This window comes from Bombina bombina, chromosome 1 (genome assembly GCF_027579735.1).
Source record: "Bombina bombina isolate aBomBom1 chromosome 1, aBomBom1.pri, whole genome shotgun sequence".
NCBI lineage: Eukaryota > Metazoa > Chordata > Amphibia > Anura > Bombinatoridae > Bombina > Bombina bombina.
The window spans coordinates 846,440,280-846,459,732 of NC_069499.1; the positions used below are offsets into that span (position 1 = coordinate 846,440,280).

General features: G+C 38.6%; 1 protein-coding gene across 4 annotated transcripts in view; it reads right to left on the reverse strand.

The window, feature by feature from the left end:
• Positions 1–19,453, reverse strand: part of NFAT5 (nuclear factor of activated T cells 5) — a 436,025-nt gene that overhangs the window by 232,535 nt on the left and 184,037 nt on the right. For 2 of the 4 annotated variants that reach the window (XM_053699472.1, XM_053699473.1), the window contains exon 2: positions 4,626–4,751. In XM_053699472.1, the coding sequence (XP_053555447.1) occupies positions 4,626–4,751 (126 nt within the window). Of the gene's footprint in view, positions 1–4,625; positions 4,752–19,453 lie in introns of those variants that run through there. The other 2 variants (XM_053699475.1, XM_053699474.1) reach the window with 1 other exon arrangement.

Sequence of the window (19,453 nt, forward strand, 5' to 3'; positions counted from 1 at the left end):
AAAACTATTATTCATTGACAAAAATAATTACAATATATTTTTGGGAACCAATGGCACTACTTAAAATATTGGATGTATACGTCTTCCTTAAATTATTTCCTCTGTATGTGTAGTTATATTTAAGATGGCAAGAAAGGTCTCCAGCACTCCAATCTTAAAAAAGGCAATTTTATTGAATATAGCAACGTTTCGGGGTCACAGCCCCTTACTCATGCCGTGACATCGAAACGTTGCTATATTCAATAAAATTGCCTTTTAAGATTGGAGTGCTGGAGACCTTTCTTGCCACTATTTACTTCTGGAGGGTTGAGGCAGTACCCTTGGCCTTACGTGCACCCTATCCTCTGTGCTGTGCTCATTTGGGACTTTGTGTATATTTAGGATGGGGTGCAGTGTATTTTTACAAACTTATAGAGGGAGCTTTTCAGTAAAGAACTAAAAGGGAAAAATGTTTTACAGTCAGAGAAATTAAGTAAATTCTAATCACAGCATCACGTAAGGGAAAAACCACAACTTCTAAAGTGGCGCAGGCCCCATTTACACCACATTCCTTGGTTATTACAATAGCAAACTGGGGCACCTGTGGCTCTGGCTTGCAGTTACACACTTGATAAATGTGAATACTTAATTACCAAACAGCACAGATCGTTGAGGGTTAGGATGCTAATAAGTTGTGATTGTATGAGATATATGTTATCAATTACAATGGAAAAAGCAGACTCAAATATAATCATTCAATGCTACACAATAAGTATGCAATAGAAAAATGGCAGAAGGCAAACCTACAGTGTCATAATAATAAAGAATTACAAAACTATTCCCTGGTTTGGAGACATCGGGCTTAGAATTGATTAACATAAAAGACTCATGCATCCAGTTAATTTTATTTTGGTATGAATAAAGCATAACTAAAAAAAAATGGGATGGTGGTGTGCTGTGAAAATAAACAAGAAAATAATAATTTTATTATTCAGTCTATGCCAAAAAAAAGTAAATACCCCAATTGATGAAGTGTCTAAATAAAAAGCGACACTGATTACAGATAATCTGCTTCACGACCAATAAATACTTGTTTCTTAATTTGAAAATATGAATGCTTTTTATAATTTTACGTAATCCATGTCATGAGCCCATTATAGCAACATATTGTAAATTATACAACAGAATTAAATCGAAACAGAAAGACTCAATGCTTTGTACAACTAACTATATTCTTTGTTTTGTCACTATTATTTGGGCCAATAGGAAGCCACTTTATTATGTCACTACTAATAAATGTTACAGAAAAACTCCAGGTTTTTTTCCCATCAACTGCACGCTTTCATTGTGCTGCCTATAGAGTTAGTAAACACCTAATGGCAGAGAAGCTGTGAAAAGTACTAAAGGGAGTGGGTTAAAAATCAGATACTACAGTATCATTAAAATGACATACATTATTATTCTGATCTTCTGTATATCTGCACTTTAAAATGTTTTGATAATTACAATTTAATGTGTGCATTTATATCTTTTTAGTATTTGTTTTGTATTACTTTGTTAAACTTAAATACAAATTTTATATATATATATAAAAAAAATGTTTACGTATGTGTATGTTTGTGTCTATGTATTAAATGAAACAAAACAAGAATAATATCTGGTTGGGTTGATGTTATCTTTTCATTTCCTATAATTAGTACAAATACATCTTTAAATGAAAAAGTATAAAAAATTGACCAGACGTGAAGGGTTAGGGAATTTAAATAATAAAAAAAAATGTTTTAACTTAATTCACCAAAGTATGCAAGTTTATAGCACTTTTTTTCTTTAAGTATGTCAGTCTTTTAAAAAAAAAAAAAAAGAATGAGGAAACTCACTGCTCTTTTTGTTTCACTTAACAGTCTTTGAACACGACTTAATAATTATTGGTAGAATTACTTAGTAATTCTACCAATAAAAACGATAATTCTACCAATAAAAACGAAAGTACATACTTCTACATAACTAAAATAAATTAAAAATTGTCCCAAAGAAGATAGGAGTATAAAACATGCAAAGAAGACTAAATAGTCTAGCTGCAGACTGGAGCTCCGCTCTAGACAGGAAACATGTGACCTACACTGACTCTAGACAGGAAACATGTGACCTACACTGACTCTAGACAGGAAACATGTGACCTACACTCAAAGCTTTTTTTTAATCAACTTTAATGTAACAAACCACCTATAGACAATCATTCTGAAAACAAAACATTTTGCAGCTTTCTTGTTCTTCTTAATGTGCACTCACAGTGGTTTATGCTGATTTTCATTTATAAGGTAACCACTGTGAGTGCACATTAAGAAGAACAAGAAAGCAGCAAAATGTTTCGTTTTCAGAATGATTGTCTATAGGTTGTTTGTTACATTAAAGTTGATTTAAAAAAAAAAAAGCTTTGAGTGGAGGTCACATGTTTCCTGTCTAGAGTGGAGCTCCAGTCTGCAGCTAGACCCTTCTCAAAGAAGAGGCAAACACTCTCCCCAAACATCATCTTTCAGCTGCATTAATGTGTTACAAGAGAGCATTATGTGTGCTGCAGTTATTACAAGATAAAAAAAGAAGTGTGAGATCATCATGTGGTGTACATAAACAGGTAGGGATCGCATGTGGTCTCATTAAAAGGACACTGTACACTAGATTTTTCTTTGCATAAATGTTTTGTAGATGATCCATTTATATAGCACATCTGGGAGTGTTTTTGTAACAATGTATAGTATTAATTATTTTTTAATAATATTGTGCTGATTTTCAGACTCCTAACCAAGCCCCAACGTTTTATATATATACGGATGTCTACAGATTCCTGTGGCTCCTGTTTGTATATTCTATGTTTTCATATGCAGGGATGGGGGGAGTGTCTGCTATTCCCATTTTCCAAGCCCCTTTCACTAGGTGTGCCAGCCTAACCTCATCAATAGTGCTAAACTGGGAGCTTCTAAGTAAGTTTTTAAAAGGTTTTATACTGGTTTTTTTAGATTATTATATGTGCATATTTGTCTTTAAAGTATTGTCTATTAAATGCAGTAATATAAAAAAAATGTTGTATACTGTCTCTTTAAGTGGAGAACTGAACATCTCCATTATACAGACAAATATTACACAATCTAGGTAAGATGGCGAAAATATAAACAGCTGCACTGTGGACTCAGGACTTAGGTTTGAGCAAGCAAGGGATAGAGAAATGTGCAAATTTAACCTGTAAGCAGGCAGGATACATTTTGTTATTTTTCATGCATACAAAGAAGAGTTATCATAGGGGAAAAATAAACGTATTCGAAGCAGTTAAGCAGACAGAAATGAGTCTGTTTTCAGAAATAACAAATAAAGTTTACATTGCAGAATGCATGCTGCTATGGTCACTCTGATGAGTTTTAAATTTTATATAAATATTTTTTGCTGTTTCGGGAAATCAAACATCTTTACGATTATGATAAATATGGACTATAAAAAAAGCTGACTGAATAGTTTAATCAACTTGCACTTACTGTGATAACATGGCTTATTAGCAAGATCTCCAATTACCGACACAAACTGTAGCCAAAACAAGCAAGTTATATGTATATTTAGAAAACTTCAGCTGAGTATAATTGGCAAAGAAAGCTTTGAGGCAACAGACATTTTATTCCATGTAATTAATTAGCCTAATATTATTACATAAAAAGTTATCAAGCAATTCAATAGTCAGTGTTAATCTGTGGATCTATTGTGTAATCACTGATCCCTATAAATATGGTTTACACAATATTTACTAGGCAGTTCATTAAAAACTAAAGAACATTTGTTGAACTGGATCATCAAAGGGTAACACAATTTGCCCACAGATTCTGAGTAAATTGCTGGAAGTAAAAGAACAATGGACAGTGCTGCAAAGTATTGAGGTTGTACAAATTTTCTAGTAAAGACTACATTGGCATATTAGATCCATATTTATAGCGCAGCAGAATCTGTTGGCGCTCTTCAAATAATGGATAACACGTTTGTATTTTTGCAGATTTGGGAAGGGCCTGTGAAGTCTGGCTCCATGCTTACGGTACAGAAGCCATGATTTTTAAACAGAACAAATAGACTCAATATGGACACATAATGTCAATGGAACATACTCTGTTAATCAGGCAATGCATCCCAAAAGGATTCAAATGTAAGAAAATAAAAGTGCACCACCAGTTTGATAGCCAATGAATATTGTTGTGGAGCAGACTCACAAAAATTGAAGATTTACTGTATTTTTGCTTCAAAGACTCAAAAGATTGGTTACACATGCGCTATTAGACAGTTTGCAAAATTGTGTGTCAATACTAGCGTAAAATATACTGGCTAATTATTGTTCAAGAAAAAAACGTTTCTATTGTCTCAAATGTAATGACAAACCAAAACAATATATATTCAGTATCAAAAATCTTATAAGCACAAAGATGATAACTTTTTTTTTACCAACAATCTGTTTAATTCTCTATTAGATTGATTTATTATTATAATCTACTATAATCGAGTGGGAATGTGGGGAAGTGGTTTTTTTTTGACTGAGGAAAAAAACTTTAGCAGCACTGTTCATTTCAGGAGCCAAAATAATTGCTATTAATGCACAAAGAAATATCAAAAGTGCGTACCAGCAGCAACAACAGCTGGGGGAGGCGACCCAGCCTCACCTCCACTTGTTTGACTCATTGGGGCGACAGATGTCTCTCGGGAAGGCGGCAACTGTAGTTCCTTTGGCAGAAGGTCATAAACAGATTCTAAAAGAAAAGAGAGGGAATTAATCAGATTAATATGATAAATCTGTGTTGCATTCTACAATGACCAGATAGGGTCACAACATTTCAGAGTAAATAAAAAAAATCCCGTGATTAACATCAATGACAATCCAACAGCAATGATCAAATACAATTACATAATATCAAAATTTAAACTATAGCCAATGTTATAATTATTATAATCTTTATTTGGAATTCACCTACAAGTCCCATAGAGATAGGAGAGGAAAACTCGGACAGTTGGATGACAAGGTCCTGCTCTCTAGAGAGAACAATCTAAGTGAATCAAGTTTCAACATACAGAATTTAACCAGAGTGCTGAAGCACGTAAAAAGCACCTATCATATGTTCCAACTCTCACTACAGAGCTCCAAACTGTCTCTGGAAATAACATCAGTACAAGAACTGTGTCGGGAGATTCATGAAATAGGTTTCTAAGACCCAGCAGCTGTACACCAAAGCCTCACATCTAACATGTGCAATGTCAAGCGTTGGCTGGAGTGGTGTAAAGCACACTACCCTTAGACTCTGGAGCAGTAAAATCATGTTCTATGGAGTAATAAATCATGCTTCACCATCCCGCAGTCTGAAAGAAAAAGCTGGGCATGGCAGATGCCAGGAGAACGCTACCTAAAGGAATGCATAGTGCCTACTGTAAGTTTGTTCGAAAAGGTACAACGGTCTGGGTGTTTTTAAGTGTTTGGTTTAGGCCCCATAGTTCCAGTTAAGGGTCATCTTAAAGCAGAGGTCAACAAATTTAGGAGCCAGACATATTTTTTGGAGCCAGGCAGTGGTATTTGTAAATAGATCTATGGAGAATAACCCAAAAAGTTAGGAGTCAGGGTTAAAATGCTAGGAACCAGCAGCTACCTGAATGAAAGTGATGGTAAATTCTAGCGTTTTAAAAACTATAGGATTGACCATCATCAAAAATAAAAGGACACCTTCATTCATCAGTTTAAAAAACAAAAACAAAAAAAACAAACATATAAAAATGTGCCTTAATTTCGCCACGCATTGAATGCTAAGCCTAGCTGCTGTGGCGAACCACTGCAGTGCTAATTTTTTTAATTAGGCGACATTTCCACCACTTAGCCGTGGGTGCCTACACCATAGTACCGATTGGCCCGTACAGCTATTGGCTAAGAGGTGGAAACATCACTGCCTTTAAAAAAAAAAACACAGAATTTATGCTTACCTGATAAATTACTTTCTCTTGCGGTGTATCCAGTCCACGGATTCATCCTTACTTGTGAGATATTCTCATTCCCTACAGGAAGTGGCAAAGAGAGCACACAGCAAAGCTGTCCATATAGCTCCCCCTCTGGCTCGGCCCCCCAGTCATTCGACCAACGGTTAGGAGAAAAAGGAAAAACCATAGGGTGCAGTGGTGACTGTAGTTTAAACAAGAAATTTTAACCTGACTTAATTGCCAGGGTGGGCCGTGGACTGGATACACCGCAAGAGAAAGTAATTTATCAGGTAAGCATAAATTCTGTTTTCTCTTGCAAGGTGTATCCAGTCCACGGATTCATCCTTACTTGTGGGATACCAATACCAAAGCTTTAGGACACGGATGAAGGGAGGGAACAAGACAGGTAACCTAAACGGAAGGCACCACTGCTTGCAAAACCTCTCTCCCAAAAATAGCCTCAGAAGAAGCAAAAGTATTGAATTTGTAAAATTTGGCAAAAGTATGCAGTGAAGACCAAGTCGCTGCCTTACAAATCTGTTCAACAGAAGCCTCATTCTTGAAGGCCCAAGTGGAAGCCACAGCTCTGGTGGAATGAGCTGTAATTCGTTCAGGAGGCTGCTGCCCAGCAGTCTCATAAGCCAATCGGATGATGCTTTTCAACCAGAAGGAAAGAGAGGTAGCCGTCGTTTTTTGACCTCTCCTCTTACCAGAATAAACAACAAAGATGATGTTTGTCTGAAATCCTTAGTTGCTTGTAAATAGAATTTCAAAGCACGAACCACATCAAGATTGTGTAAAAGCCGTTCCTTCTTAGAAGCTGGATTAGGACACAGAGAAGGAACAATGATTTCCTGGTTAATGTTCTTATTAGAAACAACTTTAGGAAGAAAACCAGGTTTGGTACGCAAAACTACCTTATCTGCATGGAACACCAGATAGGGTGAATTACACTGCAAAGCAGACAATTCTGAAACTCTTCGAGCAGAAGATATAGCTACCAAAAACAAAACTTTCCAAGATAATAACTTAATATCTATGGAATGTAAAGGTTCAAACGGAACCCCTTGAAGAACTGAAAGAACTAAATTTAGACTCCATGGAGGAGCCACAGGTTTATAGACAGGCTTGATTCTGACTAAAGCCTGTGCAAACGCTTGAACATCTGGTACTTCTGCCAGACGCTTGTGTAAAAGGATAGACAGAGCGGATATCTGTCCCTTTAAGGAACTAGCTGACAAACCTTTCTCCAATCCTTCTTGGAGAAAAGACAATATCCTTGGAATCCTAATCTTACTCCACAAATAACCCTTGGATTCACACCAACAAAGATATTTCCGCCATATCTTATGGTAAATTTTCCTGGTGACAGGTTTTCTAGCTTGGATCAGAGTATCTATGACTGATTCAAAGAACCCACGCTTGGATAGAATTAAGCGTTCAATCTCCAAGCAGTCAGCTGCAGAGAAACTAGATTTGGATGCTTGAATGGACCCTGTATTAGAAGATCCTGCCTCATTGGCAGTGTCCATGGTGGGACAGATGACATGTCCACTAGGTCTGCATACCAAGTCCTGCGTGGCCACGCAGGCGCTATCAGAATTACCGAGGCCTTCTCCTGTTTGATTCTGGCTACCAGCCGAGGGAGAAGGGGAAACGGTGGAAAGACATAGGCCAGATTGAAGGACCAAGGCGCTACTAGAGCATCTATCAATGCCGCCTTGGGGTCCCTGGACCTGGAACCGTAAAGAGGAAGTTTGGTGTTCTGACGGGACGCCATCAGATCCAACTCTGGAATGCCCCATAGCTGAGTCAGCTGAGCAAATACCTCCGGATGGAGTTCCCACTCCCCCGGGTGAAAAGTCTGACGACTTAGGAAATCCGCTTCCCAGTTGTCTACTCCTGGGATGTGAATTGCAGATAGATGGCAAGAGTGATCCTCCGCCCACCTGATTATCTTGGTTACTTCCTTCATCGCTAAGGAACTCTTTGTTCCTCCCTGATGATTTATGTATGCTACAGTCGTGATGTTGTCCGACTGAAATCTGATGAACTTGGCCGCCGCTAGCTGAGGCCATGCCTGGAGCGTGTTGAAGATCGCTCTCAGTTCCAAAATGTTTATCGGGAGAAGAGACTCTTCCCGAGACCATAGGCCCTGAGCTTTCAGGGAGCCCCAGACCGCGCCCCAGCCTAACAGACTGGCATCGGTCGTTACAATGATCCACTCCGGTCTGCGGAAGCACATTCCCTGCGACAGGTGATCCTGAGACAACCACCAGAGAAGATAATCTCTGGTTTTCTGGTCCAGTTGGATTTGAGGAGACAAATCTGCATAATCTCCATTCCACTGTTTGAGCATGCACAATTGCAGTGGCCTGAGATGAATTCGAGCAAAAGGGACTACGTCCATTGCTGCTACCATTAATCCGATTACCTCCATGCACTAAGCTACAGATGGCCGAGGAATGGAATGAAGAGCTCGGCAAGTACTTAGAAGCTTTAACCTTCTGACCTCCGTCAGAAATATTTTCATTTCTACCGAGTCTATTAATGTTCCCAGGAAGGGAACCCTTGTGAGCGGGGACAGAGAACTTTTTTCAGTGTTCACCTTCCACCCGTGAGACCTTAGAAAGGCCAGAACAATATCCGTATGAGCCTTGGCTCAGGGAAAAGACGACGCCTGTATTAAGATGTCATCCAGGTAGGGTGCTACTGCAATGCCCCACGCTCTTAGTACCGCTAGAAGGGACCCTAGCACCTTTGTGAAAATTCTGGGAGCGGTGGCCAACCCGAAGGGAAGGGCCACGAACTGGTAATGCTTGTCCAGAAAAGCGAACCTTAGGAACTGATGGTGATTTTTGTGGATAGGAATATGAAGGTACGCATCCTTTAGATCCACGGTAGTCATATATTGACCTTCCTGGATCAACGGTAAGATTGTCCGAATGGTCTCCATCTTGAAAGATGGAACTCTGAGGAATTTGTTTAGAATTTTTAGATCCAGGATTGGTCTGAAAGTTCCTTCCTTTTTGGGAACCACAAACAGGTTTGAGTAAAAACCCAGTCCTTGCTCTGTAATTGGAACTGGATATATCACTCCCATCTTGAGTAGATCTTCTACACAGCGTAAGAACGCCTCTTTCTTTGTCTGGTCTGTAGACAGACGAGAAATGTGGAACCTTCCCCTTGGAGGAGAGTCCTTGAATTCTAGAAGATATCCCTGAGCAACGATCTCTAATGCCCAGGGATCGGGAACATCTCTTGCCCAAGCCTGAGCAAAGAGACAGAGTCTGCCCCCTACCAGATCCGGTCCCGGATCGGGGGCTACCCCTTCATGCTGTCTTAGTAGCAGCTGCAGGCTTCTTGGCCTGTAACGAAAATTAGCCTTGTTTTTAGCCTTAAAAGGCCTATCTTGCGGAAGGGCATGGCCCTTTCCCCCAGTGATATCCGAAATAATCTCTTTCAACTCGGGCCCGAAAAGGGTCTTTCCCTTGAAAGGAATATTCAGTAATTTTGTTTTAGACCACACGTCGGCCGACCATGATGGCAAAACCAGAATTTTTCGCCGCTAACTTAGCTAATTGTAAAGCGGCATCTGTGATAAAAGAAATAGCCAGCTTTAGAGCCTTAATTCTATCCATAATTTTGTCATATGAGGTCTCCGTCTGGAGCGACTCCCCCAGCGCCTCAAACCAGAAAGCCGCTGCAGTAGTTACAGGAATAATGCAGGCAATAGGTTGGAGAAGTAAACCTTGTTTAACAAATATTTTCTTTAGTAAACCTTCTAATTTTTTATCCATAGGATCTTTGAAAGCACAACTGTCTTCAATTGGTATGGTTGTGCGCTTGGCTAGTGTTGAAACCGCCCCCTCTACCTTAGGGACCGTCTGCCACGCGTCCCACCTGGGATCAGTTATGGGGAACATTTTCTTAAAGATAGGTGGGGGAACAAAAAGGTACACCTGGTCTTTCCCACTCCCTAGCAACAATATCTGCTACCCTCTTAGGGATCAGATACGCATCAGTGTATACAGGGACTTCTAGATATTTGTCCATTTTACACAATTTCTCTGGGACCACCATAGGGTCACAATCATCCAGAGTTGATAAGACCTCCCTAAGTAGTAAGCAGAGGTGTTCCAATTTAAATTTAAATGCTAGTGAATCTGATTCTGCCCGCTGAGAAACTTTTCCTGAGTCAGAAATTTCTCCCTCAGACAACATCCCTCGCCCCTACTTCAGAGTGTTGTGAGGGTACATCAGATAAGCCTCCCAAAGCTTACGACTGCTCCACATCTGTTCTCAAAACAGAGCTATTGCGCTTTTTAGGGAAAACTGGCAGTTTGGATAGAAAGGCCGCAAGGGAATTATCCATGACTGCCGCCAGTTGTTGCAATGTAATAGGTGCTAATGCACTAGAGGTACTAGGTATCGCTTGAGCGGGCGTAACTGGTGATGACACATGGGAAGAGGAAGGCGGAATATCCTCATTACCTTCAGTCAAAGAATCATCTAGGGCTATATTTTTAAGTGACACAATATGATCTTTAAAGTGTATAGACACATTAGTGCACTTGGGACACATTTTGAGTGGGGGTTCCACCATGGCTTCTCAACACATAGAGCAAGGCTTTTCCTTAGTGTCAGACATGTTTAACAGATTGGTATTATACACAAGCAGGCTTGGAAAAACACTTTATGCAATAAAAAATACAATTTGCAATAAATGGTACTGTGCCTTTAAGATAATAAAAGCGCACACAATTTTACAAAACGGTGAAAAATGAACCAAATCTCTTGAAATTTTTACAGTATGTGCCTAATGCTTCGATATGATTGCACAGCAAGTTTCAGCCTGATTAACCCTTTAATGCCCAAACCGGAGCCGCCTAAAGCAAACAACCAGTTAATAAACTACAGCACCTTGCCACAGCAGCCTGCTGTGGCCCTACCTTCCCTTAAGCATTGAATTTGAGTCCTCAAGCAGTCTCTGGACCCATGTGAAGCAGCATGCAGGGAAATCTTGTCAGAATAAACTGCGCAACTGAGGTGCGAAATTAGGCCCCTCCCACTCCGGAGCTGTGGGGCCTTCAGAAACCAATTTAGGTGACTAAAAATAATACCATGTGGAATAAAACCCCAATAAACACATCAAAAGTGCTTAAGTGTATCAATAAAGAGTATTTTTCTTAACAAAATAATAGATTGCCCTGTTAAAGTGATAACCAGTCTATTGAGCCCACTTAAATAAGCCTCTAGTTCTATACTAAGTTTCAGAACATGGCTTACCCTTCCCACATGGGGAATCTTGTCAGTCTTCTAGCATTATCTTGTCTTGACTAGAAAAAATATGACTGAAACATACCTCAAAGCAGTTAAGCCTGCAAACTGTTCCCCCCAACTGAAGTTTTCTGGTACTCCTCAGTCCTGTGTGGGAACAGCAATGGATTTTAGTTACAACATGCTAAAATCATTTTCCTCTCAGCAGAATTCTTCATCATATTTCTGCCAGAGAGTAAATAGCACAAACCGGTACTATTTAAAAATAACAAACTCTTGATTGAAGATATAAAAACTACAAATCCAACACCACATTCACTTTACCCTCCCGTGGAGATGCTACTTGTTAGAGCGGCAAAGAGAATGACTGGGGGGCGGAGCCAGAGGGGGAGCTATATGGACAGCTTTGCTGTGTGCTCTCTTTGCCACTTCCTGTAGGGAATGAGAATATCCCACAAGTAAGGATGAATCCGTGGACTGGATACACCTTGCAAGAGAAAAAATGTGCAGTGGGTTGTTTTTTTCCTCTCTCCAAACTGTCTCATTTCAAAGATGCAAATATTCCAAAATTCAAACCATATATACAGACACAAAATTTGGATTTTCACAGAGGGTACAAAAAGTGCTTTCAAAACAGTGGAACAAAGCACCTCTCCAATGTCCGCTCTCGCATGCACAAATGAGTAATGCAGATATTATGATAAAGAGAGATGTTGTGACAGATTATGTGATCCCACCAGCAAAAATGTATAAACATAACTCCTCTCTTTTGTAACCTTTTAACATGTTACAGATGATACTCCAATTTAAAGGGACATAAAGCCAAAATAATTTTAGAACAATTTAAAAAAAAAAAAATCCCTCTTACTTCTATTCTTACATTTGCTTCCTTCACTAGCTATCCTACTGGGAGTTAGCTGAGCACAACAAATGACCAGAAGCATACAGCCACCAATTATTTTTTTTAATTTTTTTTTTAACAACAGATACCAAGTGAACAAAGCAAATTAGGTAACAGAAGTTGTAAAGTTGTTTAAAACTTTATTTATACAATGTTTTACCAGGAAAAATACATTAAGATTTCACTCAATTTCAAGTATGTCCTGCATGTTTAAGGGAACATGTTTAAGAGAACAAAACATCAACAATGCTTTAACAGGTTTACATAAATGGCTAGAAACAATCTGGTCCATTATGATGTTGGGTTTATATGATTGCAGGGAAAGTACACAGCTTATAGCAGGTATTTATTTAAAGGGGCACAAAATTCAAAATAAAACATTCTTGATTCAGACAGAGTGTGTATTTTTATTACACTTTACAATTAATTTCCATTATGAAACTGTACACAAACTTTTATATGCACACTTTCTGAGGCACCAGCTACTATTGATCATGTGCAAGAGTTTACAGTGTATACATATGTCAATCTGTGATTGGCTTATGACTATGAGATGATACAGGGGGGCCGGCAAATATCAGTAAAACATTTAAAAATGTGTCAGAATAAAAATCTACTGCTTATTCAAAATTTCAGAATACGTGCTATTGCATTCTCTCTTTATTATGAACTTTTTGATTATACAATTTTATTGTATTTAATGGCTCATTAATTTCTAAAAATAAATATTTAATTTAACCCAATAATGGCCAACTTCTTGACACATGGGGGCCGTAGGTGAATATTTTAGAAGCTTTAATATATATAGATAAATATTTTAAAAGCCTCAAGGGCTGAAAAATACAATTGTGGCTACACACAAACAAGATTTCCTAAAAATGTAGAGTTGCACAAGCTATAAGTTAGGTAAGGTTGCAAGGTGTTCTCTATCTGCTGTTATTCCCTTGCTTACCTTGTTTGCCAATCACCAGGATTCCCAAAAGAACAACATTTTAGTTTTGTGGTTTCTTGGGGCCACAAAAGCTAGATTCTTAGTTGTTATTTCCCCATAGGGGCTGAACAAACTAGCGCAGAGGGTCGTATGAAGCCCACGGGCCATCAGTTGGCCATCCCAGATTTAGTCAAAACTCAGTGAAATTTAGGATCTTTCCAAACAATTAAATATGGCAAACATGGAAGAAAGAGCTAGGCATAACAACATCAGACCAACGAGTATTCCCAAAACCATAGGCTCTAATGAAGATGTTTATTGGAGTTTATTTAAGCTGTTATTATTAAGACTATTAAGAAGTACATTATCATCAAAGGGATACACTTAATTTGCAAACATGAGTTGCATCTATCCCACAGGATACAGACTAAAAATTCACCACTACACAATTAAGGGAATATTTGTTAAAAGCTTTTTTTCTTTTCTATTTCAAATAATAAAAGTCTGTTAAATCTGCTTTAGTTTAAAGGGGGGCACTGTCTAAGGCAGGGGTGCCCACACTTTTTTTGTGCTGGGATCTACTTTTCTAATGACCAGCTCAGCGAGATCCACCCACTTAAAAAAGCTCTTGCGCTAACCCGACAAGTGCAAAAAGCCAAACTTAGAATATCACGCGTGTAATAACCTATTACCCCATAGAAGTCCATGGAGAAGAAAAAGTGGTAAAAAAACACCCCACTCTCACGCAAACCCGAACACATATTCTCATGTGTGCTAACCCGACATTAAATTTGTATATTTCACATTCCTATGTTCTATTTATTCATAAACACATACTGTATTTCTACCTATCTGACAGTATTTTAGTAATATATATATATATTAGAGCTGCGCATCTTCACCTGTCTCACGATTCGATTCGATTACGATTATCATCGTAACGATTCGATACGATTCGATTCTACGATGCATCGCGATGCATCACGATTACTGCACTATTTCTGCCCAATTTTTAAATTTTTCAGAAAAAAAAATTCAAGAAGTCAAAGTATTGAAATAAACTCTTTTTTTATTTTATTAGCTCAAAAAAGGACACTCTTCCTGTGGCAAAGTCTGAACACAGCAGACAACAACAGTTTATAGAACAGTAAATACTAAATGGCAATTGTTGTATTGGTTTGGAAACAATATTATGGCATCAAACTGTAGTTACAGAGTACGTAGTGTAAAAAGTGCAGTGCTCACAGTGTACTTCTTCAGTAAAAGAAAATATTTAAATGTATATATTATATATTAGTAAGTAGTACACTATACACTTGTAAAGAAACATGAACAACAAATAAATGTCTAACCTATCTATGTTGGTTTTAATTTAATTTCTTTACTTACTTAGTAATAATAATATAATAGACATTAAATTAAAACCCAAATAGATAGGTTAAGCTTAAGTTACCACCATAATACCTTATTTGTGTGAAAATTGTCCTCAGAAAACAAAACATAAATCCCTTATAGGTACAAAATTACAGGTGCAGTCCACTGTGCCTTCATGACTGTCAATTTGTGGCAAACAAACATCACGTGAAGAATCTGGAACACAACACACAGCACAGAGTGTGCACACAACACACATGTGATTGTGACATATACAATTAGTTTACACAGTTACAGACTTACAATAGTACTAGAGACTGAGAGAGAGACATTTAAAACAAGTAGCATTGAACTGAACTACTATAACTACAGTTTCTTCTTGATGATTATATTATCTTTATGGGATCACAAATATAATTAGTTAGTTATTAGTTACTGTTAAAGCAGTACTACACACAACTGAATAGTGACTGAGTCTGTCACTGAACAGTACACAGCAGTCACACACAAACAAACAATACATAAAAAAGGACACAGACATCAAGGAGTAAATCATGGTGAAGAAAGGGTGGCACGCCACTCACCTGAGGTGTGTGTGCTTTATTTTTGTATTGTGCTGTTGTGTGTGGCACTGTGTGTGTGCTGTACTGTCTGTAGTGCACAGTATATTTGTGATCCAATAAAGATTTACTCAAGGTTTACTCAAGGCTTTTCCTTCCCCTATAGTGGGGTTTGGCTTCAGTCTCACTCTCTGCATAGTGCACTCATAGACAGTTAGACAGTCACACTCACTAGACACTCAGACACTAGAGACACAGTGGGACACACACACAAACAAAAACATTCAATGGCACCACAGTCAGCCACAGTCACACTCACACTCATAGACACTTAGACAGTGACACTGGGACAGACACACAATCACATACAAACAAAAAAATTCAAAGGCAGTTAATACACTCATCTCACACACACTCATAAAGAATGAGATACATACAAACTTTTCAAACTGGCACTCACTCACAGACACACTCACACACTCATAAAGAGACAGTTAGACACTGCAGTACACACATTGTTATTGTTAACTGGTTGGTTATATTCGGTTAACCCCTACAGATCTGCCTGGGAGTGGGTGGGATGGCATTTGGGATTGGGATCATAAACAAAAACATATGATATCTTTCTTAAAGGGTCTATTTAAAATAGACAATTTTTTAGTGTGAATGAATAATATTAATAATCCCTTATGCAGTGTGCACTATGCACTCACTGCATTGCAAACAATACAGGGGTGTGCTGTAACAATAGCACAACATCTACAAAACAGAGCACTTCCTGATTGGCAAACATCACAGTAACACTAGAAGTAGTAATAGACATTATACAAGAAGTAGCATTGAACTACTAGATTTACTAACTTTGATTATCAATATCTTTATGGGATCACAAATATATTGTTACACAACACACACACAGTCACAGTCACACACAGTCAAACAATACCAAAAAAAACACACATCATAAAAAGAGTGAATCATGGTGAAGGGTGACACTGACACGCACACATGAGGTGTGTGCAGTTGTGTGTTGTTTCTTTTGTATTGTGTGTGTGACTGTGACAGAGTGACGTGGTCGGTCGTGTCGTGTAGTGTACTAGTATATTTTGTGATCCAACAAAGATTTACTCAAGGTTTTAAGCTTCATTTTTCAAAAAGCTATAAGCTATATAACAGTAACAAATATAAAATAACTTAACAGTAGTCTGCACTGGGCAGTGGGGCACACAGCACTTTCTTCTGGATGTGCCAAAAAACATTAAATATTAATATTATAAACCTGAATCACTACTCAGAATTATGGAATATGTAGGTTTTTCTGTAAGAACACTAGTTGATCCACATGCTCTGGTTTGAGGGTGCTTCTTTTAGCCGTTACCACATCTCCTGCAGTGGAGAAAACCCGCTCTGCAGACACGCTTGTACCTGGGATACACAAGTATCGCTTTGACAAATGAGAGAGGAGGGGAAATATGACCTCATGTACATGCCACCATTTCAAAGGGTCTTCAGTGAGAGGCAGAGATGGGGCTTTACAATATTTCTCTATTTCCTCTTCAGCCTTGGCATAGGGGGTCTTGGGTTCTATTGTACCTTCAGTGTCAGTGAAAGACTGTCCCAGCAAAGTCATGAGAAGCGATGTGGACTTTCTTTTGGGAGGAGAAGGGTTATCCTCCTCGATGGCTGATTCTTCTTCCAGAGTTTCTTTTCCCTCAGGCAGTGGCACTTCATCCACGTTTGTCCTCCTAGATGTAACTGTACTAGTACACTCAATCTGTGTTTGAACAAAAGAATAGAAAAAATAGCATTCATTATTACCTCGAGCAGCCAGCCAGCTAATGCTATGTGTGTGCTCAGAGAGACAGTAATGCATAAATAAATGCATACAACAGCTCACATCTATTCAAGAAACATGATGCAATTAAAATTACCTCCAAGGATGCAGCCTCCTCAGTCACTCCTCTGTATATCTCCAATCTCTCCTCCTCTGTGAGAATAAAAGGCAGTCCCTTAAAACGAGGATCCAGGGCAGAGGCTGTATAAAGTATCTTCTTCTCTGCCTCACTGCTGTACCTCTTCAGGAGATCTGTTTTGATGGCATTCTTGATCTCATGGATCATGGGTGTGTCTCCCATGGTGTCTGTCATGTTCTGGAGCAGTTGTGCATTTAGAGGGGCAATGAGAGAAACAGTTGGATTGCGCTCTTCTGACATCAGTGTGGTTGCATCTTTCATTGGCTTTAATGCACTCACAGCATCCTCTGCATTTGACACATCTGTTTCGTTGAGAGTGCAGAGATCTGACTCACTTTTTCTGACTTCTGGAGACAACAATGTGGCACAGATTGCAGGTTGCTGTTCTAGGAACCTCTCGACCATGTCATATGAGCTGTTCCACCTTGTTGTCACATCAGTTATTAGCTTATGATTCTTCAGGCCAAGACATTTCTGTTTTTCTTTCAGACAGTGGTTTGCTGTAGTGCTGCGGTGAAAAAATGTTGATATTCGTCGCACTCTGCCTAAAAGCCTGGAGAGCGTGGCCACTTTCAGCGCCCGCTGGGATGCGAGATTCAGTGTATGGGCGAAGCATTTTACATGAGGGAATTTTCCAACTTGAGCAGCAACAATCATGTTCGAAGCATTGTCGGTCACAAGCACTACAGATTTATCGGACAGCTGCCATTCTTCCACGACACGAGACAGTAGCTCCGCCAGATGAGAACCCGTGTGAGACTCATAAACTGCTCTCGTTTGCAGCACATGCGACAAGATCTTCCAGTCCTTGCTAATGTAATGTGCAGTTACTGTTACATAAGACTCCGTCGTGACTGAAGTCCATGAATCACACGTCAGTGCGACTCGACTGGCTTGGCTCATTGATGCAATTACCTGAGCTTTTGTTTCTTGGTAGAGTGCAGGTATAACGTTTTCTGTTAAGTGATTGCGTGACGGGATCTTATAACGTGGCTCTAGTGTCTTCAACAGGTTGCGAAACCCAAGGTTTTCCACAACAGAGTAAGGCCGTAGGTCCTTCGCTATGAAAGTTGCCACAGCTTTGGTTATTCTCTTCCCTTTTTCAGAGTTGGGTGGCAAAGTTGACAGCATTGCATCAATTCTTGGCTGATGAGCTTCAGCTAGTCTTGTTATTTCCTTGGCAGTGGCACTGGCGACAGCGGCAGGGGTTAGCATCTCAGAGTGAAAACGTCTAACGTGATTTCTCAAGTTAGTAGTATTCCCTAGGTATTTAATTTTTGTGTGACAGGCTTTACAAACCGCGTGTGTCTTGTCCAATTCGTGCTTTCCAGTATGTTCATAAAATCCAAAATGTGCCCAGATGCTTGCTTTTAAAATGCTAGGTGCATTTTTTATCTCTCTATCTTTTTTGTCTCCCTCTGTCATTTTAGCATGACATGTACATATGTGACGGATGATGTTGTTGTCAACGTCAAACTCTGTCAGTGTTAAAAAAAAAAGAAAATACACTAAGTTCCAGTTGTCAAAATGTCAAGCCGCAAATGTAAAATCAACAAGTACTAGTAACTTCAACTACTTTGCCAATGCCATACATTTTGCGAACATAAATTTTAAAACAAATTGCATTGTGATAATTGCAGGGGACATCACTCACTCACTGACACAGTTACTGTAATATATTACACACTTAAAGGTGCAAAAACCCAAACATTTACTTTCATGATTCAGATAGAGAATACAATTTTAAATAAACATCATAACTAACTCTTCTATTATTTAATTTGCTTCATACTTCTCAGATATCGTTTGTTGATGACATATTAGCAATGCATTGCACAGCACACACATTACTTACTAAGTATATAATACTTTGTGCACAAGGAGGAGGCTATGCATTTCAACAAAGGATAAGCAAATTATATAATAGGGAAAGTTGTTTAAAATTGCATGCACTTTCTTGAATTAATATATTATTAAAATATTAGAACTTCAGACCAGGCCATCCATCCATGTGAAAAACATGTAGATATAGATACAGATTAGACTAATAGAGACATTATTAGACAATAATAGTATAATATATTTATTTATAATACATTTTTTATATATGCAATATTATTCAATAATGCAGCAATTAATTATGCAGCAGCCTGAGCCTCAGTCAGCTCAGCATACTACGTTAAGTAAATAAGGCAAGTATTTAATTGTTACCCCTTATTGTGTAATAAATGTGATTGTGTACCCCTTATTGATTTGCTCTTACCTATTGGCAAGTAGTAGGCAGTTGAGGCAATAGGCAGGCATGGCAATGGCAATTATGGCATGGCATTGGCAAAATGTACAACGTTTTGGTAACTATTAACTAAACAGTTAGTTAGTCTAATTCTCACCATAGGTCTCCTCCTCTGTCTCCCACAAAATAAAAATGAGCCCGCCGTGTAGCTGTAGTATACCGCCGTGTACCATCATCAAT